At 50.4% G+C, this 21,222-nt stretch overlaps 2 protein-coding genes across 3 annotated transcripts; both read left to right on the top strand.

The window, feature by feature from the left end:
* The first annotated feature begins 599 nt into the window (after window positions 1–599).
* On the top strand, window positions 600–12,720 carry nrd1b (nardilysin b (N-arginine dibasic convertase)). The gene is made up of 31 exons (XM_086048108.1): window positions 600–734; window positions 1,715–1,930; window positions 2,780–3,038; window positions 3,434–3,515; window positions 3,926–4,079; window positions 4,762–4,835; window positions 4,953–5,048; window positions 5,171–5,293; window positions 5,381–5,438; window positions 5,538–5,611; window positions 6,062–6,131; window positions 6,237–6,314; window positions 6,395–6,515; window positions 6,711–6,769; window positions 6,840–6,894; window positions 7,351–7,455; window positions 7,581–7,704; window positions 7,826–7,912; window positions 8,007–8,126; window positions 8,228–8,279; window positions 8,857–9,007; window positions 9,144–9,271; window positions 9,391–9,553; window positions 9,625–9,656; window positions 10,371–10,509; window positions 10,666–10,713; window positions 11,400–11,452; window positions 11,530–11,613; window positions 11,738–11,945; window positions 12,146–12,232; window positions 12,430–12,720. Exons 2-31 carry the CDS (start codon window positions 1,725–1,727, stop codon window positions 12,655–12,657), a joined length of 3,318 nt encoding a protein of 1,105 aa, XP_085904234.1. The 5' UTR covers window positions 600–734; window positions 1,715–1,724; the 3' UTR covers window positions 12,658–12,720.
* Window positions 12,721–12,746: 26 nt separating this feature from the next.
* LOC147139257 (sterile alpha motif domain-containing protein 9) lies at window positions 12,747–21,210 on the top strand. Of its 2 annotated transcripts, XM_086048107.1 has the most exons (5): window positions 12,747–13,383; window positions 13,527–13,748; window positions 14,787–15,440; window positions 16,484–16,760; window positions 17,046–21,210. In XM_086048107.1, the coding sequence occupies exons 3-5, from the start codon at window positions 14,826–14,828 to the stop codon at window positions 20,675–20,677; spliced, it is 4,524 nt and encodes a 1,507-aa protein (XP_085904233.1). In that variant the 5' UTR covers window positions 12,747–13,383; window positions 13,527–13,748; window positions 14,787–14,825; the 3' UTR covers window positions 20,678–21,210. The 2 variants fall into 2 exon arrangements, with proteins under 2 accessions (XP_085904233.1, XP_085904232.1); XM_086048106.1 differs by having other exon boundaries at window positions 12,882–13,748.
* The last annotated feature ends 12 nt before the right edge of the window (window positions 21,211–21,222 follow it).

The raw sequence follows: 21,222 nt of genomic DNA, 5'->3' as shown, positions 1-21,222 counted from the left end.
GTCGCCGACCTGAAATATGCAAAGTTATCATTGCTGCAGGTACATTTTCAGCAGGTGGTGCTCAAGGCAGCTCTAAATTGCTGAATGCTGTTGTTATTGCATGATGATGTCATTGCAGAATTACGTCAAACATTACGTGGGGTGTGTGATGGCATTACGAGAAAAAAGATTCAAAATGTTATTGCGAAATGTCATATTCACAAATAAATCCAAATGTAGTCATTCAAAACCTCTTTTTAATGTTTGACAATGCAACCAGACAGTACATGAGTAACATATTAATTCTTAACGGGAAAAAAAGTTAAACGTTTCTTTTTTTAGTTCTTGATTTAATGTTTTTATTTAAAATTCACATGCCCTGACTCCCCTTGTGTATTATTTTATCTTTTAACGCCAATTTTTTCGTTTGTCCTTTTTTGTTTTTGTTGTCAATTGGAAGTAGCTATATTCGTTGTTGAAAAAACAAGTTGCTAAAGTAGTCTGGAAAGTTGCTACATCTAGCAACAAAATGACATCGACGAACAGCTGATGTTTCCCCAAAATGTAGAAGAAGAAGAAAAGACGAAGAAGAAAAATAGGATTACGTCATGGTTGTGTCCAATCAAGTGCGGCCTTCTGCGTGACACGTTTTACTGCCAGCCAATCACGGCCTTTGTTTTGTCCGACCAATGAGGCTAGTCGCTACGTCGAAGTCGCTACTTGTGCTAGCTCCGCTAAAGCTGAAACAATCGTCAGTAAGTGGCCGTCCAATGTTGCGTTTGTCCCATTTAGCTGCCACCTTGTCGTGTTCCGCAGGGTGTCCGCGGCCTGCCGGCCCGCGGGGCTGCCGAGCCACCGAACCCGCAAGACGAGTTCAACTAGCTGGATTAGTGGCTGGATGCTAACACTTGCCGCTACATTGCAAGAGGGCTCCTCCTGTTTTCAAGTAGTCCGCTGGCCCGTGTGAATGTTTGCACATCCTTTTGCTTATGTCGCCATCAATGCAGCGTGCCGAACTTGAGATGCCTTCAGTACTGCAACAACGCCCGGCGGTGGGCCCCTCAGGCCTTCAGAAACACCATCACACTCATCTACATTTTCACATTTGTCCCATTAAATTGGATTTCCAATCGGTGCTCTGCCTCCAGAACTTGTGTGGGAAAGAGCAGATTTCAGCCTCCGTTGGTTGCCATGGAGACATCTAGTCAGGGCCCGATTAAGTGCCGTGAACAACAGACCAACGCTGCGCCCATAAATACGTTTAATAATAATCAGCATCCCTGATGACGATTTATGCTATTGATTTGTTCCTGTTTTTATCACCCAATTAGATCAATATTGATCTGAAATGCAGCTGTGGCATTTTTGTGTAGTTTTGATGGTTTGAATAATCGCAATCAGCAGCAGCTCTACTGATTGCAAAGTCATTCGGAGGATTCCATTGACGCGGCGACATATAAAGACTGAACTCTGATTGGACAAAACAATCCAACATCCACAAACTGGAAGCAGTGCAGCCAAGCGTAACCAATAGACTGTTACGGGGCAATGATTGAATACAAGTTCAAGGAAGAAATGTTATAGTTAACTTTGAAATGCAACTGATAGTGTGTAGGCCAGCACAGAAAGCCCTGCTGACCTTGACTGCTCACCGGCAAAAGTGAAGAAGATGAACTTGTGCACCCGTGAACGGCGTCAATAGTGTTGTTGCTAAAACTGCTTGTTGTCTCGCCAGCGTCGTCGTCATGCCTCAGACCAGCAAGTCTGTCAGCGCTGGCAACGCTTCAGGTCAGGCGTGCGCTCCGGACCAGGGCGAGCCGCCGCCGCCGCTGCCGCCGCTGCCTCCGCTGCCTCCGCTGCCCGCGCGGGATGTCGGGAACTCGCAGGACGCCGCCGAGGAGCAGGGAGACCCCGAGATCATCAAGTCACCTAGTGACCCCAAGAAGTACAGGTGGGATCAGGTCTTCGTTCATAGCATACAAATCGCTGCCCCCCACTGGCGCAATCACGCACCTTTTCTTTGACGTCTTTGCAGTGAAAGCCCACTATATCGGGGTTCATCCTTCGCAGCCCTGATCTTTCCAACAGTTGGTCATTGTTTTTGATTGCTTTTGACAGCATACACCAGTACTATACATCTCCATTGTAGCACCACCTTGTGCCACAACATGCTGGGCAGCACCGAGCCCTACGGGAAGACATGGAGCCTGATAAGACGCACAGAAAATCCCTCGCTACTTAACGTAGCCACATGACAAGCGGCCACCATTTTTGTGGAGTTTTTTCCCCAAAATGTAGAGTGAGCACTCCAAACACTTCTATAATCACAACAAATCAATTCAGTTATAAAACCATTGGTGACTAAAGTACGCTGCCTATTCTAGTAGCCTCATCACCGCAAGGTGCCATTTGCATCATTTAAGTCAAGTTTTGAGGACACGTGACGCAAATTTTGACGCGTGGACCTAGACCTGCAAACAATTTTGCCCTGTATGAGCTTATTGGTGGATATTTTTTGTAGGGTTAGGACAAGTTCGGGCTGGCCGATGATCAGCCTCGATAGTTGTGCGTTTCCGATTCAGGATCCCATGTCGTGGCCAAGTATGTAATAACACAATTTGCCTTCACGGTCACAAAACCGTCCCAGAAGCACGAAAAATAACAACTAACAACAGTCTTTGTCGAACGGCTCTGCGCCCGTTTGTGACTTTGAAGGAACCCTGACGGGAAATCACCATTTGCTACCTTGGCAAACACTCTTTGAACCTTGAGTTGATGTGCGACGCTCCGTCCGTTTCAGATACGTCCAGCTGAGCAACGGCCTGAGAGCGCTGCTCATCTCCGACTTGAGCGCCACCGACGACAAGACCGAAGGAGGCGACGCCGGCCCGGACCGCGACGACGACGACGGCGGCGGCGGCGACAGCGAAGACGAGGCCGATTCGGGCGAGGGCTCGGAGGAGGATGACGAGGACGCCGAAGAGGAAGAACAGGACAGCGACTTTGAAGAGCTGGACGAGGACAACGCCGCCAAGAAGAAGAAGAGCACCGAAAAGCAGGTGGGCCGCTTGACGTTCACGTTCAAATTCCAGCAAGTCCTTTTTCAGTGGCCGGCCGTCTATTCATTGAAATGAATGACAGTGTGAAGTGTTTAAAAAAACAAAAAAGAAAATTGAAAAAATCTTTAGGAAATGCCATTTGTTGCTATCAAATAAACCAATTTTTAAAAAACAATCGCACAAGATTAAAAAGGAAATTTCCCCAAAAAACGGAAGGTTACATCACACTACTTTTACTTTAAAGGGAAGTCAAGCCCCAAATTTTCTTGAATATCCATATGTTCTTTGTAGAACATATCAGCATTCTGGTTGATATTGTGTTTGTAAAATATGAGTTGAGTAGTAAAAGCCACACGTGTGTGTGTGTGTGTGTGTGCGCCCTCGCATGTGCGCAGGCCGCAGCCGCCCTGTGCATCAGCGTGGGCAGCTTCAGCGACCCCGACGAACTCCCCGGCCTGGCCCACTTCCTGGAGCACAGTAAGTCCGACTCGTTGCCGGGCAAACGGCAAGGCCCAAACTTGTTGACAATCACGCTGACAAAGAAACGCGCGGAAAAGTTCTTTGCCGGCGCACAACATGGGCGTCAGATTCGCGATGCCTTTTCTCGCCGCCGCCATCAAAACACGCCAAGACCAAATCAGTGAACACAAGTTGTTGAAATCGATGCTAAGGAATGAATACGGCGCGCCAAAGAGGCGTTGGACAGTTGATGGACGGCAGATTTGCGCTCGGAGGGCCAGCCCATGCGGCCCGACGTCGTCGGCCGGCGCCGACCCAAAGCGCTCAAAGCGCGCGATGCAATTTGATGTCGCGCGTCCGCCGATGACTGACTGAGTGGCGCTGTGTCTTGTTGTCATGGCGACAACCGCTCGTCGCGCGCGGCTCAGTGGTGTTCATGGGAAGCCAGAAGTACCCGGCGGAGAACGGCTTCGACGCCTTCCTCAAGAAGCACGGCGGCAGCGACAACGCCTCCACCGACTGCGAGAGGACCATCTTCCAGTTCGACGTGCAGAAGAAACACTTCAGGGAGGCGCTCGACAGGTCTCGCACGCACGCACGCACTCGCCACTAATTCCTTTGACGACAACTTGGCTCTGCGAGTAGGTGAGATCGCTAGTTCGTCGCTTGCTAGTGTGTTTGATTGCAAGTGACTTAGCTTGCAAGTTGGGTCCCGTCAACGCGTTTTTTAGTCTGTCACTTTGGTGGCGACTTAGTGTGCAAATGAATTAGCTCCAGAGTCAGTTTGGTACTGGGTTTGCGAGTGAGTTTCTTAGTTTGCAAGTTTGTTTGGGATTTAGCCTGGCAAATGAATGAAGTTCACCAGTTAGCGACTTTGATAGGTAATTAGTTGGATTTTTTTTTTTAGCTGATGAGTTTGCTAGTTTGTCAATGAATTAGTCTCTTAGTGAGTTTGTGAATTTGTTTGTAAGATTGTGAGTTAGTTTGTTACTCTTCAAGAGAGTGACTTTGGTTTTGGAGTGACATAGTTCATTTGTTTGCGAGTTACTTCCTTAGTGTGTGAGTTTGTAATTTTTGCAAATCAATTAGATCATGAGTTCCATTTTGGAGGTCGTGAGTGAATTTATGAGTTTGATCAGTTCAAAGGGTGGTTAGCCAGATAGTTTGCAAACGAAATAGTTCACGAGTTAGTGAGATGGCTAAGTTTAGCCAGCTGGTTCGCGAGTCTGCCGGCGAAGCGGACTGATTGCGGCGCGTCTTTCAGGTGGGCCCAGTTCTTCATCTGCCCGCTGATGATCGAGGACGCGGTGGACCGAGAGGTGGAGGCGGTCGACAGCGGTGAGAGCCCAAGCGGCGCCCGCCCGCCCAAGCGGCGCCCGTCCGCACAAGCGGCGAGCGCGCGCACGCGCCCGGCCGACTTTGCCGCATTCTTTGTCTCCGTTTGCTCCGCGGCAGAGTACCAGCTGTCGCGGCCTTCCGACTCGCATCGCAAGGAGATGCTCTTTGGCAGCCTGGCCGTGCCGGGACATCCCATGAGCAAGTTCTGCTGGGGTGGGCGACCGACGCCGCCCCCCATTAAGCGCCACTTCAATTCCATTGGCCCAAAATAGGGCGAGTGGCCCGCCCGTGTTGTCTCGATGCTCATTTTTTTGTCCGCGCCGCCGCGACAACAGGAAACGCTCAGACGCTGAAGCAGGAGCCCAGACAGCGAGGCATCAACACGTACGAACGCCTGCGCCGCTTCTGGACCCGCTTTTACTCGGCTCACTACATGACGCTGGCCGTGCAGTCCAAAGGTCGGTGCGCGCGCACGCTCGCTACAAAACGCCACTTTGGATTGGCCTGACCTCCTTCCTTTCTCCCTCGTCTTTGTCGTCGGCCAGAGACTTTGGACACTCTGGAGCAGTGGGTCCGAGAGATCTTCATCCACATCCCCAACAAGTAAGAGACTCGCAGACTCGCCCTCATCTTCATCTTCATCATCATCCTCCTCCTCCTCCTCTGAGGCAAAATGTGTTGTTGTTGTCGTTGTTGCGTCAGCGCCGAACCACCGGTGGACTTTTCTCATCTGCCGAGGCCGTTCGACACGCCGGATTTCAACAAACTCTACAGGGGTAACAAAAAACACTCAAATCAGAACACGTACAACTTTTTCTAAAAAGAGCTTTTTTGGAAAATACTCGAAAAGAGACGACTTTGGGGGAAATATGCAACTTCTTTGGACAATGGTGGACTTTTTCTCTCGAAGATATTGTGACTTTTTAGCTTGTAAATGCACAACTTTTAAATATAAGCTATGATTTGAAACCGTAAAGCTATTTTTAAACGTACGTGAACATTCTGTTTTTCCGGAAATGACACAACTTTTGAGAAGATATGCGGCAGCTTTTTTTCTCGAGAAAATATGTCACTTTCTTCCCTGGCGTTTATATTTCGTCCGTACTAGGGCAGTGGTCGCCAAGCTTTTTCGTGTCGGCCTCGCAGCCCAAAATGAGCAACATTTTCCCCCCTCCCTCCCGTCTGCAACGTCCTTAGTGTGTTGTGTATGTGTGCGCGCGTTGCAGTGGTCCCTGTGAGGAAGGTGCACGCTCTGACCATCAGCTGGGCCGTGCCGCCGCAGGGCAAACACTACAGGTGACTGTTGGGACCGGCGTGCAAATGGAGATGGCCACTTGCGCGGCGGGGCGCGGCGGGGCGCGGCGGGGCGACCCCTTGACACGTGTGTTGCGCTTGCGTCAGAGTGAAGCCCCTCCACTACATCTCCTGGCTGATCGGACACGAGGGCAGCGGCAGCATCCTGTCTCTGCTGCGCAGGAAGTGAGGCCGGCCGCCGTCGCCGCGGTTACGCCTAAGCGGCCCCGCCACTGACTGACTGACGGGCGCGCGTGTGCGTTCAGGTGCTGGGCGCTGGCTCTCTTCGGCGGGAACAGCGAGACGGGCTTCGACCAGAACACCACCTACTCCATCTTCTCCGTCTCCATCACGCTGACCGACCAGGGCTTCCGCAACTTCTACCAGGTCAACTTGCTCCCGCCTAAACGTTAACGGCGGATGCTTAGCCCTGATTGAGTCCCAGAGGGGAACTTCAGGTGTAGGGTGTTCAAAAATTGTCCAAATAAAGTCCAAGTAGTAAAAGAAAACAATTGCATAAAATATAGCATGTATTTATTTATTTATAAATGAAATGAATGAATAAAAATGTCCTGTGCGCAGGTGGTCCACTTGGTGTTCCAGTACCTGAAGATGCTGCAGACTCTCGGCCCTCAACAGAGGTCTGGTTGAACGCACGCACGCACGCACGCACGCAGGCGCGGGGTGACAGCGGTGCAATTTCCCCTTCAGGATCTACGAGGAAATTCAGAAGATCGAAGACAACGAGTTCCACTATCAGGAGCAGGTAGAGCGGCGCTAACATGCTAATATGCTAACCCTTGGGCCGTGTTGGGATTCTAAACGCTAAGCGGCTCTTTGGCAAGCGCAGCAATTGAGCAACAAAGAGGCTTCAAGCTGTTGAATGCCACTCCCTGCTGAAGTCGATGCCAACAGAAACGAGACAATTACACCTTGTGCATTTACTTACAACCCTAACTTAGCCTGTCAGTCGGCTAGCTTAATGCTAACACTGATTATCATCTGTCTTACTGTGGTTTGAGTCTTTAAGCAATGGATTGAAAACAAATGCCGCAACATGTCCGTTGACAGCGGTAGTCGCGGGCCTATATTCTTTATCCTCTGCAAAGACCGACTGTTAGTGGCATGTTGGTGAGCTGCGAGAGCGCTCGTGGCGTTAAGAAAAAAATGTTTTTATGAAGTGCAATATTATGGAGCGCTTTGGTCTTTGTCTACGGCGCAGACCGATCCCATCGAGTTTGTGGAGAACGTCTGCGAGAACATGCAACTGTTTCCCAAAGAGGACTTCCTGACCGGAGACCAGCTCATGTTTCACTTTGACCCCAAGGTCAGCTCTCGTTCTACCCGTGCCTTGTTCTCTTGTCTAATTGTTCCGATGACCTTGGGGGTGGAGCCTAAGCCCCTTCAATTGCTAAAGAGGCAAATGTGAATCGCTCACACCTTGCGTGTCAGGTGATCGGCGACGCTCTGTCCGCGCTGACTCCCGACCGAGCCAACTTGATGCTGCTGTCCCCGGAACACGAAGGCCGCTGCCAGCTCAGGGAGAAATGGTTTGGCACCTCTTACAGCGTGGAGGGTAGGACACGCACGCACGCACACACACGCGCGCGCCAGCACACATGGTTTTCGTTGAGTTTTCCTCCACTTTGTGTTTGTTTGTTTGCGGGCCCCGTTTGGCGTCCGTTTGGCGTCTTCAGACATCGCGGCCGAGTGGGCTCGACGCTGGGCGTCCGACTTTGAAGTCAACCCTGAACTTCACCTTCCCGCTGAAAACAAGTTCATCGGTCTGTCGTTTCAAAAAGAGACCAAAAACGCATTCCGTAAAAATGCCGCTCACTCTTTTTTCATCTCCTTTTTTTTTTTTTTTTCCCTCCTCAGCTTCCGACTTTGCTCTGAGGCCGCCCGACTGCCCCGACTCGGAGTTTCCCGTCAAGATCTTGGACGACCAGCGAGGTTGTCTGTGGTACAAGAAGGACAACAAGTTCAAGATCCCGAAAGGTGAGCGCGGGCGGGCCACAGCACCATCTAGTGGACACGTCCTGTCATCCTCCATTGAGCCTGTTTTTTTGTTGTTGTTTTTTTTGGTTGAAATCTTTCAGCGTATATTCGCTTCCACCTGATCTCGCCAGTGATTCAGAAGAGTCCTGAAAAGTAAGAGAGCACGCTCACATTTTCTTTCTCTCCTTTCTCCGGTTTTTGGCTTTTTTTCCCTTTGTGCTGCGAGGCATTCTTTGAGCTTTAAACAGTGACGTGCAAAGTATATGGAGCGATGAGGGCATTCTAATGTCCTGGCATGCAGACCAACCCGACCGACTCCAGCCGAAGTCAGTCACTAGGCCACGTCCCTTAAAGGCACACTCCTAACACTTCATGTTACACTATTGTGCCGTTTTCAACAATGAATTGACAAAACTATTTTTTAGGGGAATCTAGTGTGAATTTGTATTGAGTGTTTTGGGATCGTAGTTTGGGGAATATGCAGCGTCTCAATTGTAAACCTTTGGAGTAGGCAGTCCCAATTAAATATGCAAATATGTGCATTGTATAGCATTATTATCAGAAGCTAATGCTAGCATCCGGTGTTAGCTAAAGGTTGCTGAAGCCGGCGGTGGGTGATGTAGTCCGTGATGATGACGATGACGCTGATGATGATGATGCTGCTGCTGATGATGATGATGACGATGACGATGAGGATGTTGTTGTTGTTGTTGTTGTTGTTGTTGTTCAGCCTGGTGCTGTTCGACCTGTTCGTCAACATCCTGGCTCACAACCTGGCCGAGCCGGCGTACGAGGCCGACGTGGCGCAGCTGGAGTACAAACTGGTGGCCGGCGAGCACGGCCTGGTCATCAGGCTGAAAGGCTTCAACCACAAGCTTCCCGTCAGCGCGCACGCACGCACGCACGCACATCCACCCATTCTCAAGTTGAGCGTTCATGTAGTCACGTCTCCTTCCTTCCTTCCTTCCTTCCTTCCCGTCTGGCTCCTTCCTCCTTTCCTCGGCTCCTCCCGCTCAGCTGCTGCTGAAGCTGCTGGTGGAGCACCTGGCCGAGTTCAGCTCGGACGCGGGCGTCTTCGCCATGTTTTGCGAGCAGCTGAAGAAGACCTACTTCAACATCCTCATCAAGCCGGAGCGTCTGGGCAAGTGCGTGCGTCCCGCCGGCCTCCTTCGCGCTAAAGCTAAAGCTAAAGCTAAAGCTAAGCCGAGCGGGTTGCACTCCCATGCCATCGTCTTTTCCGCTGAGACTTTTTGCTTGTGCGCAGGGACGTGCGTCTGCTGATTCTGGAGCAGCGTCGCTGGTCGCTGGTGGAGAAGTACCAGGCGGCGGCGGGCGGGCCGAGCCTGCGGGACCTGCTGGCCTTCGTGGGCGGGCTGAAGGCCGAGCTCTACGTGGAGGGCCTGGTGCAGGGCAACTTCAGCGCCGCGGTCAGTTGAACGCTTTGGACGCTCCTTGGCGTGGGCGCGCCGCGGCTAAAGCGCATGCTTGTGTGCGACAGGAGTCCAAGGAGTTCCTGCACTACTTCACCGAGTGAGTTGCTGCGCGGCTCTCCTCATTGCTTCCCCGCAGGCGCATGCGCTCAAGCCCTGACGCAGAGGCGGGTTGAACCTCCAGCGCCTTATCGCTCAAGCGGCAACTGCTTGATAATACAATTCATGGACAACGCTTTGGGTGGAGGTTTAGTAATCCTTTAGAGACTGAATCAAATTGTCCAAATTTCCGCCTCTTAACATGTCGCCGATGTCTGTAGTCCTCCATGAAAGCAAGGAGACATGTCGAAAGGAGACATCTGCAAACGTCTGCTTTTACTTTGAAAAGCAAGGATCAAAACCGGTGCTGATTCTCTGACCGATCTTACGCACCGCACCCGTAACTGAATTTGTTTTGTGCATTTTCTCCACTGTCAATTTGGAGTCATGCCCTGGATGAGCATTGAAAAAACGTTTTGGATTCATTGAAAAATAATCAGCACATGAATCATTTGCTAGAAAAATCATTCATTTCGGTCCTACTTTTAAAAGCATATCGCTTCATCTACGGAAAATCTGCTAGCTTAATGCTAACGTATAATGCCAAACGCCCTTCATGTGCTAACGGGAATGAGCACGGATGCTGCAGCGGTAATGTAGCAGCCACCTTCCAGACGTTGACGCATGGAAGGCGTGGGCTCCGACGGCGTCATCCGTCGCGAGGCCTGCTTGATGAAGTCCGTCGGCGCTGAGGCCGCCACGCGTGTCCTTGCAGGAAGCTGCGTTTCCGGCCGCTGCCGGCCGAGGTGCCCGTGTCCTTCCGCGTGGTGGAGCTGCCCGTCGCTCATCACCTGTGCAAGGTCAAGTCCCTCAACAAGGGCGACGCCAACTCCGAGGTCACCGTCTACTACCAGGTCCGCCTCGCTCGACAGTCCGGCTCATTACTTTCCGACAGAAATATCAGGAAAAAAATAATCCGAAGCGTGCCACTTATCTCTTTGCGTCTCATTAATGGCCCAAGTACTCTCTATGCCTTCTCAAAATGTGTGTGTGTGTTGTTTTTTTTCCAGTCAGGTCTGAAGAAACTGCGTGAACACGCCCTGATGGAACTGCTAGTGGTGGGTTGTTCTGATTATCGTAATTATTACAGAGACATAAAGCATATTCATGAACATTCCCACATGGCCCAATGCAAAAGTTAGTAAATAATCAAATGAAGATTGATTACCTTTGTGTTATTTTTGGGGGTCAAAATAAGACATTTGCCAGCATCGTCTTTTGCTTTGGAAAACAGCAATCAAGATTTTTTGCCGATTTTCTGCCAGTAACTGATTAGTCTTCAATGTGTGTTTGTGCGTTCTCTGCCCTGCCGATTTCAAATCACGTCCTGTTCATGAAGAAAGGGATGGAAATTGTTGAGTTTTGCTATGGGAATGCGATTAATTGGAGAAAAATAGACTGATGAATCATTAAAGCATACTCACAGGCGCATTTTCTTTTTCTGCCAAGAGTGATTACCGGTCGTATGACTGCAATTTGTTGCGTTTTGAGCGGCTCCGTGCATGGCTGCGTTGTGCTGCCCCCTGCTGGCCATGTCGCCCAGCGCACCCCGGAAGAGCAAACGTTTAATTGATCTTCTTTGAATTTTAACTATGTCATTACGCTGTGTTTTTATTCTCTCCAATATTATAGCGTGCTGGTTGTCTTATTTAAAGACACACCTTAGTAACAATTGCACTCATTTCAGTGGAGAAAGATGATTTGAGAAGCACAACTTGACCTAATGGATAATTGTGTGTGTCAGATGCACATGGAGGAGCCGTGCTTCGACTTCCTTCGGACCAAAGAGACGCTGGGGTCAGTCGGTTGGCGGGTCGCGTGGGGCGCTGGCTCGCTTGGCCGTGCGGCGTCAACCGTGCGCCTTTGTCTTGCAGCTACCACGTCTACCCCACCTGCAGGAACACCTCGGGGGTCCTGGGCTTCTCCGTCACCGTGGAAACGCAGGCCACCAAGTTCAGGTGAGCGCCCGTCGCCTCGCCCCTGCTTCCCAGGGAAACCTTCTCACAAAAATCATCAATGTCCACCACTTGTGGACGGTGCGGCCTGACGGCGTCCCCGCGCTGCTTTTGTCCCATTTGTCAGCACGGAGTTTGTGGAGTCCAAGGTGGAGGAGTTCCTGCGCTCCTTCGGCGAGCGTCTGTCGGCGCTGAGCGACGAGGCCTTCGCCACGCAGGTGACGGCGCTCGTCAAGCTGAAGGAGTGCGAGGACGCTCACCTGGGCGAGGAAGTGGACCGCAACTGGTTCGAGGTGCTCACCAGGCAGTTCCTCTTCCAGAGACTCAACATGGAGGTGAACGAACGAACGAACGAACGAACGAACGAACGAACGAACGAACGAACGGACGGACGGATGCCGGCCTCATTCCGCTCAGCTTTTCTTTTTGGAGCTGGACGCGTTCTCTCTCACGCCGCATCCAAACTAAGCCAGCTAAGGTTTGATGTGTGAAAACGAGGATCCGGCGAGTCAGCGTGTTGTTCGTCTCGTGGCAGATCTCGGCGCTGAAAGAGTTGACGCGCGAGGACCTGCTCTCCTGGTTTGCGGAGCATCGCCACGGCGGCAGGAAGCTCAGCGTGCACGTAAGACAAAAAAAAAAAGAGAAAAGTCAATAGGCATGGATTGCGTTAATTGAGCAAAAGTGTTCTCAAAACATGGTGAGCCTAAAAAAGAACCAAAAAAAACCCTGCCGTGTCTTAGGGCCTGTGGATTGACAGGAATGAGAAATTCTCTCGTGGAGTTTTTGCAGTCTGTTTGACATCGGCACGTTTTGGTTCAGGTGGTGGGCTTCGGCGTGGAGGAGGGCGACCCGCCGGAACCCGAGCCCGAGCCGGGATGCGCCCCGGCCGCCGCCGGCGCCGCCTCGTCGTCCTACGGCGAGGTCAGCTCGCTCAACTTCCTGGACGTCTCCTCGCCGGCCCTGAGGGACGCCGTCACGGCCGTCTGCGACATCCGAGCCTTCACCTCCGCCCTCCCCCTGCACCCCCACCACAAAGTCCTCAGCTAGGTGGCGCTCTGGTGTCGTCACTCATCTTGTCGTCACGTAGACTATTAAAAGTGTTGAACAACCCGTCTGCACGTTGCCCGCGCTTTTCTACCGCCATCCGACATTCAGCAGGAAATAGACTTTTTTTCTGTTTTAAATTGGACTTTGTTTTTAGAAAATACTTTTTCAGAAAGGTTTGACTTTTTCTGGAAATTACACAACTTTTTCCAGAAACACAACTTTTGGGGAAAATGTTCAACTTTTTTTTTCCCTAGAATATTTACTACTTGTTTGGAAGCTTACACATCATTTGGTGTTATCGTTTGTTGGCTAAGTTCAAAGGTCATCCGAATTTTCCCATCAACATAAAAAAGTGCAACACATTTGGAGTCATGGCAGCAAATGATTGTTGGTAGCTTGACACTGAGCTGACCAATAAGAAGACACGCTAATGATGTCATCCACGGATGAGTCACTGTGTTCAACGTGAAGAGTGAACAATGAACTTTGACCTTTGGGTTTATTTGAATGGCGGTCATGGCTGTGTGAGTGGGACCAGCGCAAGTACTTCAGGGCGTTATTCATATTCATTTTATTGTTGCTATTATTAGTAACTTATGACTTTTATCAGGCCTGGTCATTTTGAGCCCTGCAATTTGTGGTCCACTTTAGTCCACGGCATTTGATTGAGGTTCTATCATTTTGTACGCCACGAAGATATAAAATATCAAGCCGAGATAAGACCAGGTACTTAATTGCAATCACACTTTAACTGTCCTTATAAGCGTTTATAATTCTGAGCTAATATTAGCAAGGGCAGGCTTTCCAATATGGAATACTGTGGTCCATGCAAATGTTAGTTTCAGTCCCGTTTTTGTGTTGTGCTTAAGATGGACCACTCCGGTCCTGATTCTTCTTCTCCAATGTCTTGAGGTGACGCAAGTTTTTTTTAGTTTTGGTTTCAAAGCAGAAGTTGCTGCTCGGGCTGGCGTCGGCGGCCCCTCCCCGCGGGACGCCAGTACGCCCCCACGCGCTGCCCCCCTTTTCCAGGAAGTGAGCGGCAAACGAAAGTTATATCCAAGCTAAGGGAGGCGCCCACTTGAGTTCAGCAGGTAAAAATAAGAAAACACACAAACTTGCAAATATTCTGCCGCTTCACAGACAAACTCTTTGACAGAGGACGCTAACTGTTGTTGTTTTAGTAATTATTTGCCGAGCACTAAAACAATCTTCAAAACGGCCCTTTTGGCTGTGTCTGTCCGTTTTTTAGACGAGCTGCTGTCGAGCCACCCGCGTGTGTGCATGCAAAGCAACATTACGCACGAGCACTACGTTTAGTGTGCTCAGGACCCCACGCAAACACTCACCGGTGTTCCTAATCATTTGACTTTGTTGACTTGTATCCGATTAAGAAAATGTTGTCCTCCAGGATGCGCTCGACATGATTTGACTTGTTTGCATAGCGGACCGCATTTTGCTCGCAGGCAAAGAGTTTGACTCCTTCAGCAGAATACAAATCAAATGTTTTTCTTTGTTTGTTTAAAAACATTGCGCATTATTCGGAAAAAAACAGCAAATCATATACTAGTGACATATTGTTAAGTATAACATATATACATATACATATATGTATACATATATATATATATATATGTATATATATATATATATATATATGTATATATATATATATGTATATATATATGTATATGTGTGTGTGTGTGTGTGTATGTATTTTCCCCCTTTTTTTCTTTCTAGGAATGCGTACCTTTCATAAACAAAAATGCATATTTTCTAGAAATGTTGTATATTTTGAAAAAGTTGTATATTTTACATTTCCAGAACAAAATCCTTCCTGAAAAAGTCTTACATTTTCCGGAAAGTTGTAGAAGTTTGTAGAAAGTTGTATATTGGCCACATTCACATATCTCAGTCAAGTCACACTTTTGAGTGCATAGTTTTGAGTTGATTTCCCAAGCAAGGTTGTATTTCTTTGACAAAGTTGTACATTTAAATTGCATCTACATTTTCATAAAGTTAGATATACATAACGAGTGTTTTATTTCTGTAAACAAGTTGAATATTTTCTCTCTAAAATGTCATATTTTGAACGAGTTTGTGAAGTGCTTACAGCAAGGTGAACTTTGCAGGATGCGAAGGCGGCGCATTTGTCCATCGACGTCCCCACGATGAACGGCGTCACTGAGCTGCCGGCCGACGTCGGCCAGTGGACGTCGGCGGACATATGCCGCTGGCTGACGGCCGACGTCCATCTGGATCCCAGGCTGGCGTCCGACTTGGCCAAGGAGGTGGAGTGCGGCCAGTTCCTGTTGACCTTTGACAAGAAAGACATCCTGGAGCTGGGAATCAAGCACGGGCCCGCCGTCTTGATCAGCAGGTCCCTGGAGAGGCTGAAAAAAGGGGAAAGGGGCGCGACGCCCCCCTGCGGCGGCGTGGAGACGTGGAGCGCCCGAAAGGTTTTCCAGTGGCTGCTTCCTCAGGTCCAAAGCAACCCGCAGTACGCGCAGCGCCTCCAGCAGGAAGACGTCTCGGGAATGTGTCTGCTTTGCTTCGGCAAGAAGGACTTTGTGGAGCTCGGCATCCGGACCGGCCCGGCCGTGCACATCCTGAAAAAAGTTAGCGAGCTCAAAGAGAAAGCGCAGTCCGCCGGCGCCGGCTTGGACCAACCGGACGCCGCCGAGGCTCACCGCGACCAAGTCCACCCCAAAAAAGGAACCCAAAAGCTTCCCGACTTTCCGGACGAGGACAGCAATCGACACAGACAGAAGAGGAAACAAGTCAAGGTAACCTTCCTACCGTAGTGACAAGTAAGCAAGTAGAAACACTTTCTGTACTTCATACTTTGGCCCAAAAACCTTTTTTCCCCAACACCACCTTCGAAAACAAAACTCTAGAGGGGGAAAGACAACCAGGTGGTAAATTGAAGGAAAAGTCGTATAGTTCCAAGAAAGGCCGATCTGGCCTAAAGTCACATATTCTTTCTAGAAACTCACTTTCAGAAAAGTAAAAAAGTGAGTGACTTTTCTAGGGGAAAACAAAGCCGGACATTTAGGGGAGGAAAAAGGGATAGTATGGAGAAAAAAAAGTCATATCTCTTGAAAAAGGGTCTGTATTTTGGATATAAATTCGAAATATGTTTATTTATTTATTTATTTATTTTTAAGTTCCGCATTTTCAAGAAATTGGACAGTTCCTGTGGTGGCAAGTACCCATACCAATGCTAACTTCCTCTAGTTTGAACTTCTTACTTCGTCAAAATAGCGTGAGACTTTTTTCCCCCCTCCAAGACAGAGACGGAAAGTCAACTATTTTTACTGATAAATGCACTATCAGCAGACCTAGATCACACATCTAGGTCTGCAATAGAAAAATGCATACAGAGATAAAGAGCTAGCTAGCTAGCTAGATAAATAGATTACAACTAGTTAAATATCAATTATAGCTAGCTAGCTAGCTAAATAGAAAGATGGGTGGATTATAGCTAGCTAAATATAAATTATATCTGAATAGATAGATAGATAAAGAATCTTGAACATCTGTATGCAGTGATTAGGAAATAGGGAATTTTCCCGTGGTAGGATTTAACAGATGCTAAAAATAAAAAGAGAAAAAAATAGGAAGTAAGCAACAGAAGGGAAAGCCAACCACGATTCACATTTTGATTGACATCCCGAATAATGATTTTTAAAAACGTGGAGGGCAAGCAATATGGAGAAACACAAGTAAAGGAGTTGAACTCTGCTTCCTTTGGGGGTTGCTTTCAACTGGCATGAAAGGCTGGCACGCATCTAGTGGTGATGTTGATGTCGGTCGCTGGTCTCAATAGGAGAAAGTGCAGCCGGCGCTCCACGGCGGGGTGACGGTCCAAAAAATCCTGGAGGAACTCGGGAAAGAAGACCTGAAGAAGTTTCAGTTCGTCTTGCGGGACAAGAGGAACGGCAAGGACGAGCCGACGCCCTGGGGGAAGCTGGAGGGCGGCGACACGGTGGATACGGCCAAGATCATCACTGAGCACCACGCAGACCGAGCGCTCAAAGTCACCGGCGAGGTTCTGCGCCAGATCAACCAGTACGACCTCGCCGGAAGGCTGGACCGCGTCACGGGTGAGAGGGCAAAGCGGCGTTCGAAATGTTTGGCGTCGTCCGCCAAGTCGAACGGAGGCTTGTGATCAGACTCATAAATTAACCATATGGATGTTCAAAATGCTCTGGATTTTTAAAACGTATTTTCTCCCAAAATGTGTAGATTACCAAAGAAAGTGTTTCTTTTGGACGCAACGTGAAACCGTTGTCGCCGCCGTTCAACTTTTGTGGATGATCATTAGAAATAAGTGGACTCTGATCAAGAAGCTGTTTCTGAAATGTGAACGTTGTTGTCGTTGTCTCCAGTCGACGCGGGGCAGATGCCGTGCTGCTCGGACGAGGCGGAGCTGAAGAGAGAGCCCAACCAGGGGGAAAAACTGAAGAACCTGCTGACGGTGGGCGGGAACTCGCTGGACCTCGGCGACCGTTTTGTTGTGGTGGTGAACAAGAGCAGTCCAGAACAAGTCCAGCACCTCCAGTTTCTCAGCAAACTGCAACTCTTCTGCGTGTTGGACTTTGACCCAAACTCCAACGGCCCTCTGGGACTCTGCCACGCTTATAAGGAGACCCGTGTGGCCAACCTGCACTCGCCGTCGCAGTACCAGGGCCGCTTGGACTCTGTGGTCAGCAGCCTGAACCTCTACGACCAGACCAGCTGGGTCTTCTGCAACGGCCGACACGACATCCAGAGCGACGCCAACAAGGAACTGGACTACAAGACCTGGTTTAAGAAGTCTTGTAAAGATGTGGAGCAACTGGTGGCGCTGATCTGCAGCTGCGACTTTGTCCGTTACGGCCGAGGTCGCATCATTTTCCTGCTGCTTTCGCCCGTAGTCACGGACAAGGATCCCTTATTTGAGACCTACCGCTCTTTCCTGAAGCACACCGAGGAGCAGAGCATAGTCACCATCGGCGACTCCGTCGGCACCTACGCCAAGTGGAAGGAGCTCATCGTCGATAAGTTTGACTTTGACATTGACCCGCTGTCGGTCTACGAGCTGACCTTGTCCCAGGTCAACGGGACGGTGGCGGCGTTGGGGCCGCACAGCCAGTCGCCCGCCAAACTGCTGCCGTCGTCCGACTCCAGCGCCATCGTGCTGAAGCAAAAGGACGAAGACCTCATGACGGCCTTGGACATTTTGTGCCTCAATCAGTGCGAGAATGTTTACGAAGACGAAAAGAGTCCAGAGTTCGCCGACTTCCGGACGCGTCAGGAGGAGGAGTTCTACCGGGGAGGCAAAGTCAAGTGGTGGAACTTCTACTTCTGCGACAAAGACAGCAAGAAGACGTTTGTCAAGAGGGACAAGTACAGCAACGTGATGGGAATGATTCGCTCCCAGCAGAGGGAAAAGCGCAACGCTTGCGTCCAGCTCAACTTTTACCACCATCCGGGCTGCGGCGCGACCACCTTGGCCATGCACGTCATGTGGGACCTTCGCAGCGAGTTTCGATGCGCCGTGCTGAAAGACACCAAGCTGGCCAAAGAAGAAATCGCCGACCAAATCATTCACCTGATGAAGCTGGAAAGCGGAACGCAGTGTCCGGTCCTGCTGCTGGTGGACGACGTGAAGGAGCTGGACAACCCGTACGACCTGGTCAACTGCATCCGCAAGGCGGTGGAGGACTCGGGAGTCGCCTACGTGGACGACGCGCCCAACTGCAAAGTGACGGTGCTCAACTGCGTCCGCTCCCACAGCCCAAAGAAGCAGTACAAGCACCAGAACTCCATGCAGTGTCAGTACATCACCGCCTCGCTGACGCCGCACGAGCAGAGCGAATTCGAAAAGAAGCTGGAAGAGCTGCAGGAGACCCACGAGAAGCCGGAAAGCTTCTACACCTTCATGATCATGAAGATGAACTTTGACCAGAAATACATCAACGACGTGGCCCACAACACGCTGAATAGCTTTGACGCAAGCACGGACGACGGCAAGCTCTTCTCCTTCCTGGCGCTTCTCAACAACTACGTGGCGGAATCGGGAATGGCGCTGTCGCTGTGTGAAGATTTCTTCGGGGTGAAAATGACGCGTGACCCGGTGGACTGCGTGCTGGACATGATGAAGCTCTACTCCAACGTCCTCATCGTGGACAGAGTGGAAGAGTGCGGAGGGTACAAGCGGCTGCGGATTCTCCATCACACCATCGCGGCCGCCTGCCTGGAGGTGTTGGAGAGGAGATACTTCCTGAAGGTCAGCGACATCACCTTGCAGATGCTCCACTACGACCTGTTCTTCAGCGACGGCGTGGTCAAGGACAGACTCATGCTGTCCATCGAGCGCATGTTGATCCGAAGGCAGCGCAAGAAAGACGGCGACGAGCGGGAGCTGTTCTCGCCCCTCATTGACAAGATCCACCAGCAGCAGGGCGGCCAAACGGTGCAGGACATCTTCGTCAAAGCCTCCTCCAGGTTTCGAGACCGAGCCTCCATCCCCCAGGCTCTGGCGCGCTACCTCTACATCAACGAGCGAGACTTTCCCGAGGCGCTCAAGTGGGCCGAGAAGGCCAAGAACATCGCGCAGAACCCGTACACCATCGACACCGTCGCTCAAGTGTACAAAAGCAACCTGAGGTCCAACATGGACAAGGAAAAACAAGAGCTGTCGCATAATCCCGACGACCTGGACACCAACATCCGCTTGGCCATGAACGGGATCCGAGCATTCCAAAGTGCCCAAGAGCAGTCGGACAACGAGGACAATTCGCAGGCAGAGAAACCGGACGACGAGTCGGCCGACTTCCCGCGGAAGGGCTACAACATTTACGGCCACGTGGGGGTGCTGGAGATGTCTTTCATTGTTTTTGAGGTCCTGGCCAAGCTTCCGTTCTTCCACGAACGCGAGCCCATGAAGAAAAAGTACTTCCAGAGCTTCCTCAACGGCACCATTCCGATCGACAGCGTTTACAAAGAAAAGGACGAGGTCAGCGGCAAGTACGCGCAGATCATCAAGGACCACGAGCCCTTCCTGCTCCGCCTGAAGCCTGAAGTCAAGAAGAAATTTGACTTCCTCAACTGCTACTTCACCTACACCAAAGGCAACTTTGAGTTTGACACGGTCAACCACAGAACCGTGTGCGATCACTTCAAGAAGTACGTGGATCTCTTCTGCACGGCGCCGGAGGAGCTGCGAAAGGTCAAAGAGGACAACCCCAAACTGAAATTAAACTTGATCCTGGAGGAACGCCGGGTGTACCTGGAGAAGCACCAAGCGGACACCTTCTCCGGAGTTCTGCAACACCTGGACCGCTCGGCCGAGGAGGTGGAGAAAATCGTGGAATCTTACACCGTCTTGCAGCAGATGGTCAAGCAGAAGCAGAACATCCAAGTGAAGATCAATTACATTTTGGCAAACGTGGTCCTTTACATTCTCCAGCCAAAGTCCAAGCTGGTGAAGAGCTACAAGCAGCTGTGCGACCTTCTCCTAGAGGCTTTGCAGGCCGTCGGCCACAACTATACCTTGCCGGACCCCTACTACCTGGCCCTCCTCTTCTTCTGGCCCACGCCGGCGGAGGAAAACTCTGAAATCCGAACGTACCTCAACGCCATCCGCTCGTCGTCCCGCAAGCACCTCTCCAAGTTGTTCTACAAGAGGAGCACCATCGCGCACCTCTACTTGGGAAGGGAGAACGGACTCAAGAGGCTGGTGTCCAAACCCAACCTGGACAAGTACTTCCTTCCCAAGATGTCGCGCGACACGCTGGCGCAGCTGTGGTGGAACGGCGACATCTTCAAGGAGAAGGACATCAGCAGCCGCCTGCTACGAGTGGGCGGCACCATCGAGCAAGGAGACGTCTTCGCCAACTGCGGCAGACTGAAGATTCCCGTGCATCCGGCTCGCCGCAGCGGCATTCGCAGCGGCTGCAGCACCGAGAAGGTTTCCTTCTATCTGGGATTCGCCGTCAACGGGCCGCTGGCCTATGACATTCAGTACGAAAACTGACCGCGTTCCCGTCCGTCCTCGGGCATTTGCCAACATTGGCGAGGCGCTGTCGTAGCGCGGTCGCGCGCTAGCTGGCGCGACCGCGGCACGTCGCCGCCAAGAGCCGTTCCAGCCTTTGTTCCATTTCCTCCATATTCCGTTCAAGGTCTGTTGTTGTTGTTCTCATATGTCCACAATTTCGTGCACTACTTGAATGAATGTTTCCATGAGTAAGACGCAGTCGCGAGAGCGGTAAAATGAAGACATTCCATAAGACGCACTTAGATGAGCTCCAACTTGGAACTCATTCAGTAGCAAACGTTTTCACAGACTCTTTTAACCTAACGTTTGAAAATAGTTGAAAAAAAGATGTTCCTGGGATTGAATGGCCGGCCTGTGAAAAGACAAATATGTCTCTGGGACTGAATGAGTTTTAAAAGGGACACGAGATGTAAAATGGACTTTTGATGCGCTGGTGTCCAAGTTTTGTATTTTTTTGTTGTCTGGAGTGATTGCCCACCCATCAAGTGTTACATTAAACAACTGAAAATGTGTGTGAAGTTGTG

Source organism: Filicampus tigris, chromosome 12 (genome assembly GCF_054856515.1).
Source record: "Filicampus tigris isolate MCC_2025a chromosome 12, RoL_Ftig_1.0, whole genome shotgun sequence".
NCBI classification, from domain to species: Eukaryota; Metazoa; Chordata; class Actinopteri; order Syngnathiformes; family Syngnathidae; genus Filicampus; species Filicampus tigris.
Note: the sequence above shows the minus strand (reverse complement) of the source record. Positions and strands in the feature narration are given on the sequence as shown.

Excerpts from the sequence above, each read along its gene's own strand:
- nrd1b (XM_086048108.1), top strand. The coding sequence starts at position 1,725 with ATGCCTCAGACCAGCAAGTCTGTCAGCGCTGGCAACGCTTCAGGTCAG. Across the intron at positions 4,836-4,952 it reads GGTGGAGGCGGTCGACAGCG|AGTACCAGCTGTCGCGGCCT; the intron begins GTGAGAGCCCAA and ends GCTCCGCGGCAG. Across the intron at positions 11,946-12,145 it reads TCCAGAGACTCAACATGGAG|ATCTCGGCGCTGAAAGAGTT; the intron begins GTGAACGAACGA and ends GTCTCGTGGCAG.
- LOC147139257 (XM_086048107.1), top strand. The coding sequence starts at position 14,826 with ATGAACGGCGTCACTGAGCTGCCGGCCGACGTCGGCCAGTGGACGTCG. Across the intron at positions 15,441-16,483 it reads AGAAGAGGAAACAAGTCAAG|GAGAAAGTGCAGCCGGCGCT; the intron begins GTAACCTTCCTA and ends TGGTCTCAATAG. Across the intron at positions 16,761-17,045 it reads AAGGCTGGACCGCGTCACGG|TCGACGCGGGGCAGATGCCG; the intron begins GTGAGAGGGCAA and ends CGTTGTCTCCAG.